This window comes from Hippopotamus amphibius, chromosome 2, assembly GCF_030028045.1.
Source record: "Hippopotamus amphibius kiboko isolate mHipAmp2 chromosome 2, mHipAmp2.hap2, whole genome shotgun sequence".
Lineage (NCBI taxonomy): Eukaryota > Metazoa > Chordata > Mammalia > Artiodactyla > Hippopotamidae > Hippopotamus > Hippopotamus amphibius.
The window spans coordinates 34,257,137-34,269,442 of NC_080187.1; the positions used below are offsets into that span (position 1 = coordinate 34,257,137).

Genomic DNA, 12,306 nt, shown 5'->3' on the forward strand with positions numbered 1-12,306 from the left:
CCACCCTAAAAATTACCACATAGAAGTTGCTGGCAAGAATGAGAGGGATGACTGCTCAAGCAAAGCTAATTACTGGCAGCGCCCCGTGAGCACACACAGAGATGCTTGTGTAGCCTCCCAGCACTCATTATGAATTCGATCAGCATTAATTTTCTGTCTGCCTGAACTGTCTTCCTATACCCTGGGAGCGGCTGACACCCCTTCAATAGAGCTCAGACGGACACTGCAGGAAGGGCGGGAGGAGGGCGCAGGGCAGGACTTCTTACCTCCATCCCAGGCCGAGGGGGCATCTCACCTGCTTTTATAAGTTACCACAAAGGAGGAGGGAAGCTGTGGCCCCACAGCATATTACTTTTACGGGAGAACTGAGCTGTGCTGGAAGGAGTTCACATCATATACCTGCCTGCTGAGGGGCTATTTAATCCTGTAAAGATAAAATAACTAAATTATGTAATATTTATTTTTGAATAAATACCTACTGATGTTTATCATGCTTCACATTTTATACAGTGTATTTATGAAAACAGAAATTTAATGAACCCATACTGTATGCCAGGGATTAAGCTGAGCCCTCACCGGCTCTATGTTATTTAATCCTCACAACTACCCCACAAGCTTGTTTCATTATTCTCATTTCACAAATGAAGAACCTGAAGTTCAGAGTGGTTAAGATACATCAGATTGATCCAAGCCAGGTCAAATGGATTTGTTCCTGGCTAACTGTTAAACTGGATCCCTCAGAGGCGAACGTGTAAAAAAGAGACTGGGACAAAAGGTGATGCTATTTATTAATCAGTTGAAGGCTTGTGTCTTAATCTCTCACATCTGATTGACTGCAAAAACAAAGATTGGCAATGTTCTTGCCTTTTAAAAAAAAAATCACTCATATTGACTTCATCAAGTTGACAAGATCTCAGAAGTAGATCTGGGATCATTCACAAATCAAAATTATGAAGAGAAACTGTAGCAGCCGCTGCACCACAAAATCTAACATGGATTTAAATGACCAAATATTATTAATGAACAAATTTGAAAACTGAATTTCACAGAGAGCATTACATTTCTCCCTGACACTAATGTGTGATAAAAATTAAAAATGATATAAACATATTTTAAAGTCATTGTGGTAATTACTAAAAGTAGCCAGCCATTCCACAGGTAGGCATTGTCAGAAGTCCACTCTGTGCGGTGGAAGTTTATATTAGCCTAGCATGGTCAAATTGTTCCCTTGAAGTTTCAGCTTTGGTTAGTCCTCTTTGGCTAACATAAGATTCTGACTACGACAACAACACATAACCAAGTAGGATTCTTTATTAAATAAATCCAGATTATCTCAATGACCTGAAGGAATCCATATAATGTGCCCAGTGTCCACCTACCTACAATGAGAAAAATCTAACCCAATGTTTGAGGTATTATCAGTTCATGCAAAGTACATTACATGAGTCTAATTTCCATGCAAACATCTTCATACCTGGGAATCCTTTCAAATACCAAAATAAAATATTTACCTTTTTGCTAAGGGAAATAAAAAGACATGACAATAGAATATACATCTTGATAGAAAAATAGTCAAAGCTTTTAATTCTCTGAATACCAGAAGTTAACATTTTATGACTACCCTTTGAAAAACAGGGTATTTGGGAACAATTTTAAAGTTTTCAAAATCAATATAAAGCTTACATTTTTACTAAAGCCAACACCAATTTCACAAATCACAAAATGATTTCCTTATAAAAAGAAGAGCAGCCAAGTGTTTAGTGGGTCTGTCTCTGTGCTTAGTTAAGTCTTTGTTTAACATGGAGTCCAGGGGCTCCCCCCATCTCCTCTGATGGGCTCTGTGGTACAGTGGCACTTCATACCATGTGTTCCTTGAAGAACCATTTTTGATGATCCGAGTTGGTACAGTCTCGTAAGAGTGGTACAAAACTGTCACTCAACTCCTTCTTCTCAGCCTGAACACATTTCTTGGACTGTACATGAAATAAAGAACCATCCTACAAAAGATAATAGACATTGGGTGTTCAAGAGAATTACAAGCAATTCCTCAGGAAGTATCTTCCTTAAAACGTGTTGTTAAGTGCTCAGGGTGATTTTTATCATTACAGAAATATTTATTGAGAGTAAGTGTCTGCAGGTATGAAGGCAGCCCACAACTGTCCATGCCTAGAGAGCCTGGGTCTCTCCCGAGTGCTTCATGGGTCCGCGACTTTACCATCAGGGCCGATGGTGCCACCTGCTGGCTGCTCTGGGATAGGTCAGAACCTATATCTCACCCCTACTGATGTTCTTTTCCTTCAGGGTAATCAGGATCAAAGATCCTTTATTAATCTCTTCCAATTCTCTTAGGTCAACTAATTCCATCTCTGGTAGTCTCCTTCTCCTATGCATTTAAGTGGAGAGTCAGGAAACGGCTTTAGTCCCAGCTCAGCTGAAGCACGGTGAGGGGACAGGTCACCAGAGAGGAAATGAGTTCTGCAAACTATGCCAATTCCCAAACCCCAAAGGACCTAACACCTTTTCCATTTCTTCTTTTCCCCAACTGTTGCTGAGTTAACTGGGCAAGTCCCTCCCCAAGTTCTGGAGTTAATTTTTTTCCCTCCACCTCTCTCTGTTGCAAGCTGTACGCCCCCAAGGAACTTCATTAGGCTGAGCAGCAAAAGGGCAGAACAAGTGGCATACCTGTTCCAGGGAAAGAGAACCCTTGGAAATAAAATTAGATGCAAAAGAATCTCAACAATATTAATCTGGAAAGCCCTTAAAAGTGCTCACAAGTTGCCTTTAGAAGAAGGTGAAAGTAAATAATTAAACAAAGCATCCCTCCTCCCACCCTTCTAAAGAAACTTGCTTAAATGGTCACGGAAATTAAAGATTTCTAAGGTAAAATTTTAATGACATTTCAGACCAATTTCTACCTATCTGATTTCTATCTTGCATTACTCTTCTTTGAGGGCTTCCAATGGCTTCCAGTTAGAAGAAAGAAGGGAAGGGCAAAACTTTGGGGGTTTACAGAAGTATTTTCCCCTATTATTATTATTTTTTTTTTATTTATTTTATTGCTTGTGTTGGGTCATTTTTGCTGTGCGCGGGCTTTCCTTTAGTTGCGGTGAGTGGGGCTACTCTTCATTGTGGTACGCGGGCTCTTCATTGCCGTGGCTTCTCGTTGTGGAGCACGGGCTCTAGGCACATGGGCTTCAGTAGTTGCAGCACATGGGCTCAATAGTTGTGGCTCACGGGCTCTAAAGCGCAGGCTCAATAGCTGTGGCGCACGGGCTTAGTTGCTCCACAGCATGTGGGATCTTCCTGGAGCAGGGATCGAACCCCACCCCCAGCATTGGCAAGCGGATTCTTAACCACTGCGCCACCTAGGAAGCCCTCCCTGTTACTTTTTTTATATCACATAGACAGCACTATGGTGCCTGGCTTTTCCAGGAAACCTGCAAATTTCATTGCTAATCATTAACACTTTCTACAAGAAAACATATTCCAACTTCTAATTATACTTAGAATTAATCCATTTATAAGTAGTATAGATGAATCTTTCCATCCCTGGGGCTAGGCTGGGAATGAAAACTTTCCATGGAGATAAAAGTGAACTAATTCTTTCTTTTGAATTATTTTCTTTGGATTTATTCCCACAAGTGGTTTTTGTTTTGTTTTGTTTTTAATTTTTTTAATTTATTTATTTACTTATTTATTTATTGGCTGCGTTGGGTCTTCATTGCTGTGTGCAGGCTTTCTCTAGTTGCAGGGAGCAGGGGCTACTCTTCATTGTGGTGCACAGGCTTCTCATTGCTGTGGCTTCTCTTGTTGCAGAGCATGGGCTCTAGGCACGCAGACTTCAGCAGTTGTGGCACATAGGCTCAATAGTTGTGGCCTGTGGGTCTAGAGTGCAGACTCAGTAGTTGTGGATCATGGGTCTAGAGTGCAGACTCAGTAGTTGGGCTTAGTTGCTCCATGGCACGTGGGATCCTCCTGGACCAGGGCTCGAACCTGTGTCCCCTACATTGGCAGGTGGGTTCTTAACCACTGAGCCACCAGGGAAGCCCCCCACAATTGTTTTTTAGTGAGTCATTGGATATAACTGATGTATGAGTCCCACCACGGGTTTATTGCAAATGTGGTGGAGGTAGTGCCTTTCAGGCCTGAAATAACAACTAGTTCTAAATCAGCAGTGACTCTTCTGATGGACAGCCAACTCCATCAGAGAGGTTTTCGTGCTTATTACACCACAAATAACAATTAATGTCTATAGAGCTTTACAGCTTCCAAAGACTCTTTCTGGTCATGCATCTACTCCTCACTAGAGGTAGACAAGGCTGTGACTATTGTCCTCACTTTAGAGCTAGGAAAAATGAGGCTTAGACAACGAGCGTGGCTTCTACTTGGATCTAACCTCACGTCCTTACACTTGGCGATTTGTTTCACTTGTTTGAATCCCATGTGATCTCTGAATGCATTGGGGACAGTGCCTCTTCCCATTCCAGCCAGTCACAGCTCAAAGTGTGAGGGGACAGGAAGACTGAAAGGGAGTGGACAGTGAGGAAAGAAGGAAAGTGCTATTGGTGCTGGATGCCACGGGACCCTTCAGGTTCCCTGTGACGTTCTGGTCTCCTGTAGGGGCCGCATCCCTGACACTTGCTAGGGACTCCCTATACTTCCACACGCCCCTCTGCAGCTCACGGGATGGGGAACGACAGCAAGGAAGGCATGAGACAGCTCACTTACCTCCTGCAAGATGAACTTCTGATCCTCTGGGGTGGCTTCCTCACAGAGATGCATGGTGATAACATCCATTCCTGCCTCCACAGCCATGCAGCATTCTGGCTGGTGGGTGTTATAGCGTATTTCATTCTGGGACGTGTACTCGAAAAACTAGAAAAGCAGCAGCCAACATGCGCCAGTTACCCTCTGATGTGCAAAGAGGGAAAGCTTTATAAAGAGGGATGAGAATCTGGGGTCACCAGGGCATGTGTGCTGGGGTCCAGCCTTCTCCTCTCATCCCCCAACAGCAGCCCGTGTCCCCGGAGCACCACGTGCACTTCTGGAGGGGTGCTCAGCAAGCATGAATGGAGGGGCCCTTTCTCACGCCCTTCTCATTTGTCAGATTGTAAGGGCGGGGCTGGTGCCTGGGTCATCCCACAGCCGCTGTGCCTATCCCCAGGCTGGTGCAGAAGGGCAGGAAAGAAGGTGGACTTATCCCAGCACTTGGGGGCTCTCTGTGACCCTGACCAGCCACTTCCTCTCCTTTTCTTCATTCTTTTCTCCTTCCTCCCCCAAAATATAAAGGGGGCAACCATGCTTTGGAGACTATAAAGTGCTGTGCACAAGCAGGCCACAGACGGCTAACAGGAAGACTTGTTCTTCAGAGCAACGGTTCTCCTACCCTAGTGTGCCTGGGGAAAATGCAGACTCTAGGCCCCCCCTCCCAGAGAGGGAGTGAGGATTCCCTGTGTCTGAGATGGGGCCTAGGAAGCTGCACTTTTACACGTCTAACAAGACATGCAGCCACCCATTCACCCTGCTCCACCCCCTTGCTTCCAGGGGATTCTGACACAGGTGACTGTTCTATAAGGCACATGGAGCACCGCTTCTCAAACGAATCTCCCTGAAAGCTGGTCAAGACAAGAGATGGGCTGGGGAGGCATGGGATGGGCCTGAGAATCTGCATTTCTAAGCTCTCAGGTGATGCTGACGGTACCAGGTGGGGACACCTTTGAGGAGTGCTGATCTAAAGGGGGTTGAAGAACCTGAAAAATTTAAGGTTGTAGGGGTCCGAATTATGAAAGTTTACTGTTGACAATAATGGGGCATAATCTTCAAACAGAATTGGGGTGAATCCAGGTTAGAGGAAAACTTGAATGCCCACCCCTCGTCTCCAGTGTCTGACACCCTACTTAGGACAGTATGTCTTTGAAGGTCCAGAACCAACACTTCGCCCTCTCCTGCATCCTCCCCTGGCCCCACCTCGGCAGGTCTGCCTGCCTCCCAGGCCTGGGTCCTGTTACAGTCCTCAGACCTTCCAGGTCTTGCTCCCTGCCCAGCCTACAGTTCAGCACTTAACTCAGACAGATCCACCTGGGCCCTGACTGATGAAACCGCCCTAAAAACCGCTTTGCAATGTGGCAATACACATCAAATCCTGTAATTTCATTTAAGAATTAATTCTGAGTAATTCTGAAATGTAGATATATATTTTTTTTCCTTCTTTTTTTTTTCCTGACCAAAGATGTTAGTGGCAGGCTTATTTATAATCACAAAAACAGAGGCAGGGAATCAGTTACCTCAATAGTAATTAATATAGCCACACAAAGGAATATCAACAGGCTGTTAGGAATGATATTCTCAAAGGATGTCTAACAACACAAGAAAAGTATGATTAAGTAATGAAAATAACAGAAAACACATAGATATTACAACAGCTATTTAAAATACATAATCCCAAGCACTATTAGATTTCTGTAATATCTCTTAAGAAAACTTGTGCCTTGCAAACTGCATTCTACAATCCCAATCCTCTTGAGTGCCTACAACATGCTGAGATTTGATGGAATTCATTTTGAACCAAAGTATGCCACGCAATATAAAGTTGTTGATGATTGCTTTAAAGAAATACACATATTCTTATATTTTCACTGAAAAGCATATGCACATTTTATTTTTAATCTACCATTTTAGTTTTATAAATAAAATTGCCTTTCAAAGGCAAAACCAATTACTCATGAAACTGGAAAGAGTGAAACAAAAGTAGATATTATTTCTGTGCCTGTTATTGCTCTTTAATTTTATGTTTCTTTTTAGATAAAGTCACCTTAATGAATGATGACTTTCTGCTTATAAACAGTGAGATACAATTTGTTTTTAATCTAGCAAATTTAAAATACGAACAAAAATCTAACTGTTGCCAAATACAAAGTATTTAAACATCCACAGATTGAAGGTGAAAAAAAAAAAACATAATCCCAAAGTCAGACATTAAAAAAGACGGGAAGTAAATATATCTTAATCATAATGGTGGTCACACTGGATCCTGTCATTTACCACTTGCTTCTACTTTTTTATATTTCCCAAATGTTCTGTGATGAGTATATACTACCTTTATAATAAAAAAAAACCACAAACTAAATGTTTTAAAAACACACAGATTTCCCCTCATCTCCCTCTTTAAAAGCCCACACCAATGATCCCTTGAGCACAGAGTGTCCCATTGTCTGTTGCCCCCCAGTCTGAGAATGTCAAGCTGTTAAAGAAGCAGCCCCTACCTGGTTCTGACCCATCCCATGACAGCGGTACAGAATGACCTGGTGTCCTGTGATCTGGTGTTCATTGGGAGGGTTATAGTCAAAGCAGTAATCTTTTAGTCCTTTGTTCTGGAGCTAAACAAAACATAAAGGTGGCATTTGGTCCAAGTTTACACACAACAACAGATTCCACCCAAAGTTGTGCGGGCAGGTAAATGGAGTATGAGGAGTGGCTGCCTCAAGAACTGGACTCAGTGCTAAGAGCCCCTTCCATTTCTAGTTTTAAAAGAGTTTTCCCATTCTATACCACAGGGAGGAATCACAACCCCCTTTTTAAGATGATAAACCTGAGGAGCAGAGAGATGAACTTTTTATGGCTTCATGGCTCATGAGTGCAGCCTTATTGCTGCACTAGTCCAAACATAGCTGGGTTGTCACCTCACATATGTATGAAGGAACTCCTGCTAGTATGCATCTGCAAAGGACACCCCAACTGAGAGACTTGGTGTTCCTCAGGTCAGAAGTCCACCACTGTAGATTACAGGAGCAGCATGATACAGAGCCAATGATTTGCACACAAGGTCACACAACAGGTAAGTGGAGATACCTGAGTTTTGAACCTAGGACCTCAGACTGCAAGTCCAGTGCTCTCTCCATCACTCAACACTGTCTAAATCTAATGTCATCTCTAAGGTACTTTTGGGTCTAAATCCCTTTCATCATTCTAAGAGCAAAGAACCATGGGAGGTTCCCTGCCCCCTCCTCCCTTCTAGGAGCCTCCAGAGAAAGACTCAAGCATTTTCCAAATCCCTTTCTGGAGAGTTTAAAGAACTCTCAGTAGCTCCTTCTGAATCCCTCTCCTGTCCTGGCCCTTGTCTACTTTTGACTAGCCTGGTTCTGGGGATAAGACTCAGCCATATGAAAGAAGGAATCCACAATCCACTAGCTCATAAAACACACACCTCTATGTTCCTGATGTCCCTTTGCTTTGTGAAAGAACCTGGGAACAGGAGATGTGAAAAATCAGAGCATCTTAGATTTAGAAAAACTCAAATGTCATTAAGCCAAGTTGTCCCTACCCTTGACCACCAAAGGACCTCAACCTCAAAGTACTCCCTATGTTCAAAAGATCTGGTCTACCAAAGAAACTGCAAAAAAACTAAAAAAGAAGACAAAAGGGGAGAAAGCCCTGAAGATTAAAACTGAGATTAATTAAGCTACCTATACATCAAGTTGGTGATAGACATAAAGAATGATTTTAAATGACTTGAGAGCATAGTGTGTTTGATTATACCGCCTTAGTGAAATATATTCTATAAATAAATAGAGCACCCCGCCCTGCACAGGCCCGCCTCACTCACCATCCCGAAGAAGCCAGGCCTGTCCTCAGGCACGTGCAGTTCTGGATACACGGTATTCAAGAACCACCTGAAGTCCTTACACCGGAGCCTTTCACGGAGCTGCCTCCTCTCTGTCACGTCCCCAAAGGGTTCCTGAGAAAAGGACAAAATAGTGAGCCCCTGTAGGCCACAGTGCTTCCTATCAAAGCCCCTCTCTCACTCACTCAGTAAGCTTTTACGGAGCCCCTACTGTGTGCAGAGCCTGCACGAGACACAGAGGATAAGGTATGGCCTCAGACATAGCTGCAGCACCCTAGTAGGAGAAACTGTTGCACAATTACACCCCCAAAGGTGCTCTCGCTGCAGGGACGTGTGGCCAGGTGCAGGAAAGAAGGACATAGGCACCTGCCACTGGGACAAGTTGCTGAATTCTGGGCCTGCACCAGCATCCCTGGCCCCGTGTGTCGTTGATGAGCGTGTGATCACAGACCAGAGGCACATCAGTAGCACACGTATGCCATGATGTTCTGATTTACCACTGATACCTGCACACTCACTTCCAACACAGGTAAGTACACTGGAGGTACTTATGAATGAAAACCTTCACATGCGCCCAATCTATTGAAGTCTAAATATACTCTTCTGATAGTAAGAGCAAAATGCTGCAGTACAGACAAAACCAATGAATAATTAAATAAAGCACGCGTCTATTTAGCACAGCAAATGTGCAACCACAAGCGCAATGCTGAGTATAGAGACATGACCATCCCCACACTGACTTTAAACTATTAAAATTTGACAAGTTAAATATTTAACAGAATGGTCATGATAAGGAAAAGTGTTTGAATACAATTTCAGATTTCTGCTTATTTCCCAGAAGTTCACTCTTTGATGAGAGTCACCGTGTCCTCACCCTCAACCCAACATCCATGTCAACACTCAGCCACTGGGCATTCGGACACAAGGTGCACGCAGTGCCTCTCTTTCTAACATGTTATCCTTTGGGAACCATCAGGAAGAGGGATCTGTAGGTTTCAGACCAGGTGACAGGGAAAAGCAGATGCTTCTAACCTGCAGCACTGGGCAAGACAGAGGAAGCAATGACCCTGGAGCCCAGAGGCAGAGGGAGACCGAAGGGGAGGTCAGGGCGGGGGTCCCAAGGGTTCCACAGAGCAGAGATCCACTGAGGTGGACCCAGTGCTACCCACATCAGCTAAGAGGCCTTGGGCAAGCTCCTTAAATCACTGTCTCTCTGAGCTTCAGTTTTCTCATCTATAAAATCAAAATTTCAGAACTACCCTGAAGGGCTGCTGTAAGGATTCACAAGGAGAGATTTTCATCGAGTGGCCAGGAAAGAGGTCTTGGAGCTGACCTTCTTCTCCTGCCGTGTGGCCCCTTAGTTATGTGAACACAGGTAAGTGAGAACCCTGCCCTGGGGTGTGCGGAGGTGGTCCGCTCAGAGGCCGCGGGCCTCTTTGCTAAAATGTATTTGTAACCCTAAAATCAATACTTGTGGTGTCTTCATGCTTTCACAGTCATTCTCAGACATGAGAGTCACCCAACGTGCACATTCTCAGCTGAGGTCGTGTCTCAGCTCTTGTCCTGAAAGCAAGTATACTGTTCATGGTCTATTTAGTGGCACGGTTTTCAGGTTCTTCTGCGTTGTGTTGGTGATTTCACTGTTTTGAATGGCCCACAAGCATAGTGCTGAAGTGCTGTCCAGTGTTCCTAGTGCAAGGAGGCTGCGATGTGCAGGGGGTGGGGAGAAAATATGTGCATTGGATGAGCTTCACTTGGGCATGAGTTCAATGTAACCAGTCAACAATACACATTAAATAAATTATTTAAACAGAAACACACACAAAACCAAGTTATGTATTGATCGATTGACAAAAATGTCCACCTGCGAGAGGTCTGTAGGAATCTAACCCTGTATTTCCCCCACGAGCAGTGGCTCAGTAGTCAGTCCCAAACTCAGCGACTGTGGTGACTGTATGGAGCATAACTACTGAAATAGTGAGAATCAACTGTCTGTTGTTATAAGTGAAGGAATAAAGTTTTCGCATGCAAGTGTCATGAGCACTCAATTTCCTCTCTAATTCTGGAAGCAGTTATCCTAGGGTAGGAGGCTAGAATTAGCTGCCTTTGTTTGGATATGGCCAGACGGAGAATGGGTGGGCTGGGGCACTCACCAAGCGGGCGTGGGGGTTGCGATGGTAGTAGAGCTCTTTAAATTCATCCATCCACACTTCAGCTGCGCGGACACTGTTGGCCAGAGCCTTGCTGCGGGAGTAGGGAGCTTGCCTGGGGAAAACGTGGCCAACGTGCGAACACGGGTGTGTCTCCAGGGTTCCCCCGCACTGCCAGATCTGTACAGAGAGCAGGGAGGAGGTGGGGGGTGGGGGATGAGTGGGGAGTGTGCTGCTGGCTCACCACATATGCAGCAAGGAGGCAGGACACACAGGTCATGGTGAACGCTGCCAAGACCTCACCCTAGATGGGGCAGGTGGCCACTTCCCCAGCACACTCAGGACACAGGATGCAGTTAAAGAGCAAGGAAGCAGCCCCAAAGACAACTAGGCCGTTGGAACCCAGACCCCAAAGTCCATGCACTAAGGCTCATGCACTTGACTTCTAGGACCAGCCACAGTGGACCTCGCTGGGAGCTTATTTACTTACTATGCAAAGCACAGGCTGATTACCTGGTCTCCTAGCCACAGAGATAGGAAAGCAGCAAGTAAGAAGACAGGTTTGGAAGGGGGAAAGGAAGAGCTTCTAGAGGCAGGCAGAGCAGCCTGACACCTAGGGAAGAGGCAGAAAGACCATTAAAAGCGCACCCCCAAAACTCAGCAGGCAGAGTCATCTGGAGCCTTTTCATGCTGGGCAAACGGTTGTGAATACCCCATTGTCCCCTAGATGTATGACCAAGGGTAGCATCTGGGGCTATAATGGGGGTGTGAGTCCTCAGTGGAAGGCCAAAGTCTTGTTTATTAACTCTTTTAAAGCAGGAAACAATATAAAATAATCTTAAATTTAAAAATTTTCCATCTAAAAGCACAAACATCAACATAAGATTTTGAGACTTATAATGCAAGATTCAGTTAACTAGAAAACCCACCCACATGCTAAGGATTTCTCGAAGGGGCATCTGTAGATCACATACAGCAGAATCAATAGATGGGCTCATGACAAAAGGCAGATTCCCAGTCCCTACCATAAATCCATCAAAGTTGACTTTCCAGAGACCATGCCTGTTAATCTGTATTTTTAACAAGTTTCCTTAACAATTCTTCTATTTGTCAAAGTTTGAAAGTCACTGTGCTAAATAAAGAGGCTACTTTATTAAACAGTAAATCAAGGCTCCAAAACACGGGATCAGGAGGCAGGGACCTGTGTTTTAGTCCAGTCTCTGCCACGCGCTCTTTGAGTGACCTTGAGCCAGTCACTTTCCCCTCCGGTCTCTGTCCCTCCCCTCTGTGGAGTGAGAGGAAAGAATCAGGTGACTTGCAAGACCCTTTCCAGCCCCAAATCTATAAAAGCTTTTTGTTTGTTTTTTTTAAATTCACACAAGAAGGTAGGCACGATTACAGGATGTGTGTGCCACTGTTATCTTTCAGGATCACTGGATAAACTGCCAATACGGAGGAAAAGTCCACGAGGCTCTCTTAGCAAATCCATCATTCCCAGAGACAGAGAGACAACAGGTTAAGAATGAGTCCAAACAG

General features: G+C 44.5%; 1 protein-coding gene across 2 annotated transcripts in view; it reads right to left on the reverse strand.

Moving 5' to 3' along the window:
* Nucleotides 1-1,554: 1,554 nt before the first annotated feature.
* Nucleotides 1,555-12,306, reverse strand: part of GALNT12 (polypeptide N-acetylgalactosaminyltransferase 12) — a 33,761-nt gene continuing 23,009 nt past the window's right edge. Inside the window, exons 6-11 of one of the 2 annotated variants that reach the window (XM_057724041.1) lie at nt 10,774-10,950; nt 8,603-8,734; nt 7,263-7,376; nt 6,285-6,356; nt 4,729-4,875; nt 1,555-1,997 (exon numbers count right to left, since the gene is read on the reverse strand). In XM_057724041.1, the coding sequence (XP_057580024.1) occupies nt 1,857-1,997; nt 4,729-4,875; nt 6,285-6,356; nt 7,263-7,376; nt 8,603-8,734; nt 10,774-10,950 (783 nt within the window). In that variant the 3' untranslated portion in view covers nt 1,555-1,856. The remainder of the gene's footprint in view (nt 1,998-4,728; nt 4,876-6,284; nt 6,357-7,262; nt 7,377-8,602; nt 8,735-10,773; nt 10,951-12,306) is intronic. The other variant, XM_057724042.1, reaches the window with a different exon arrangement.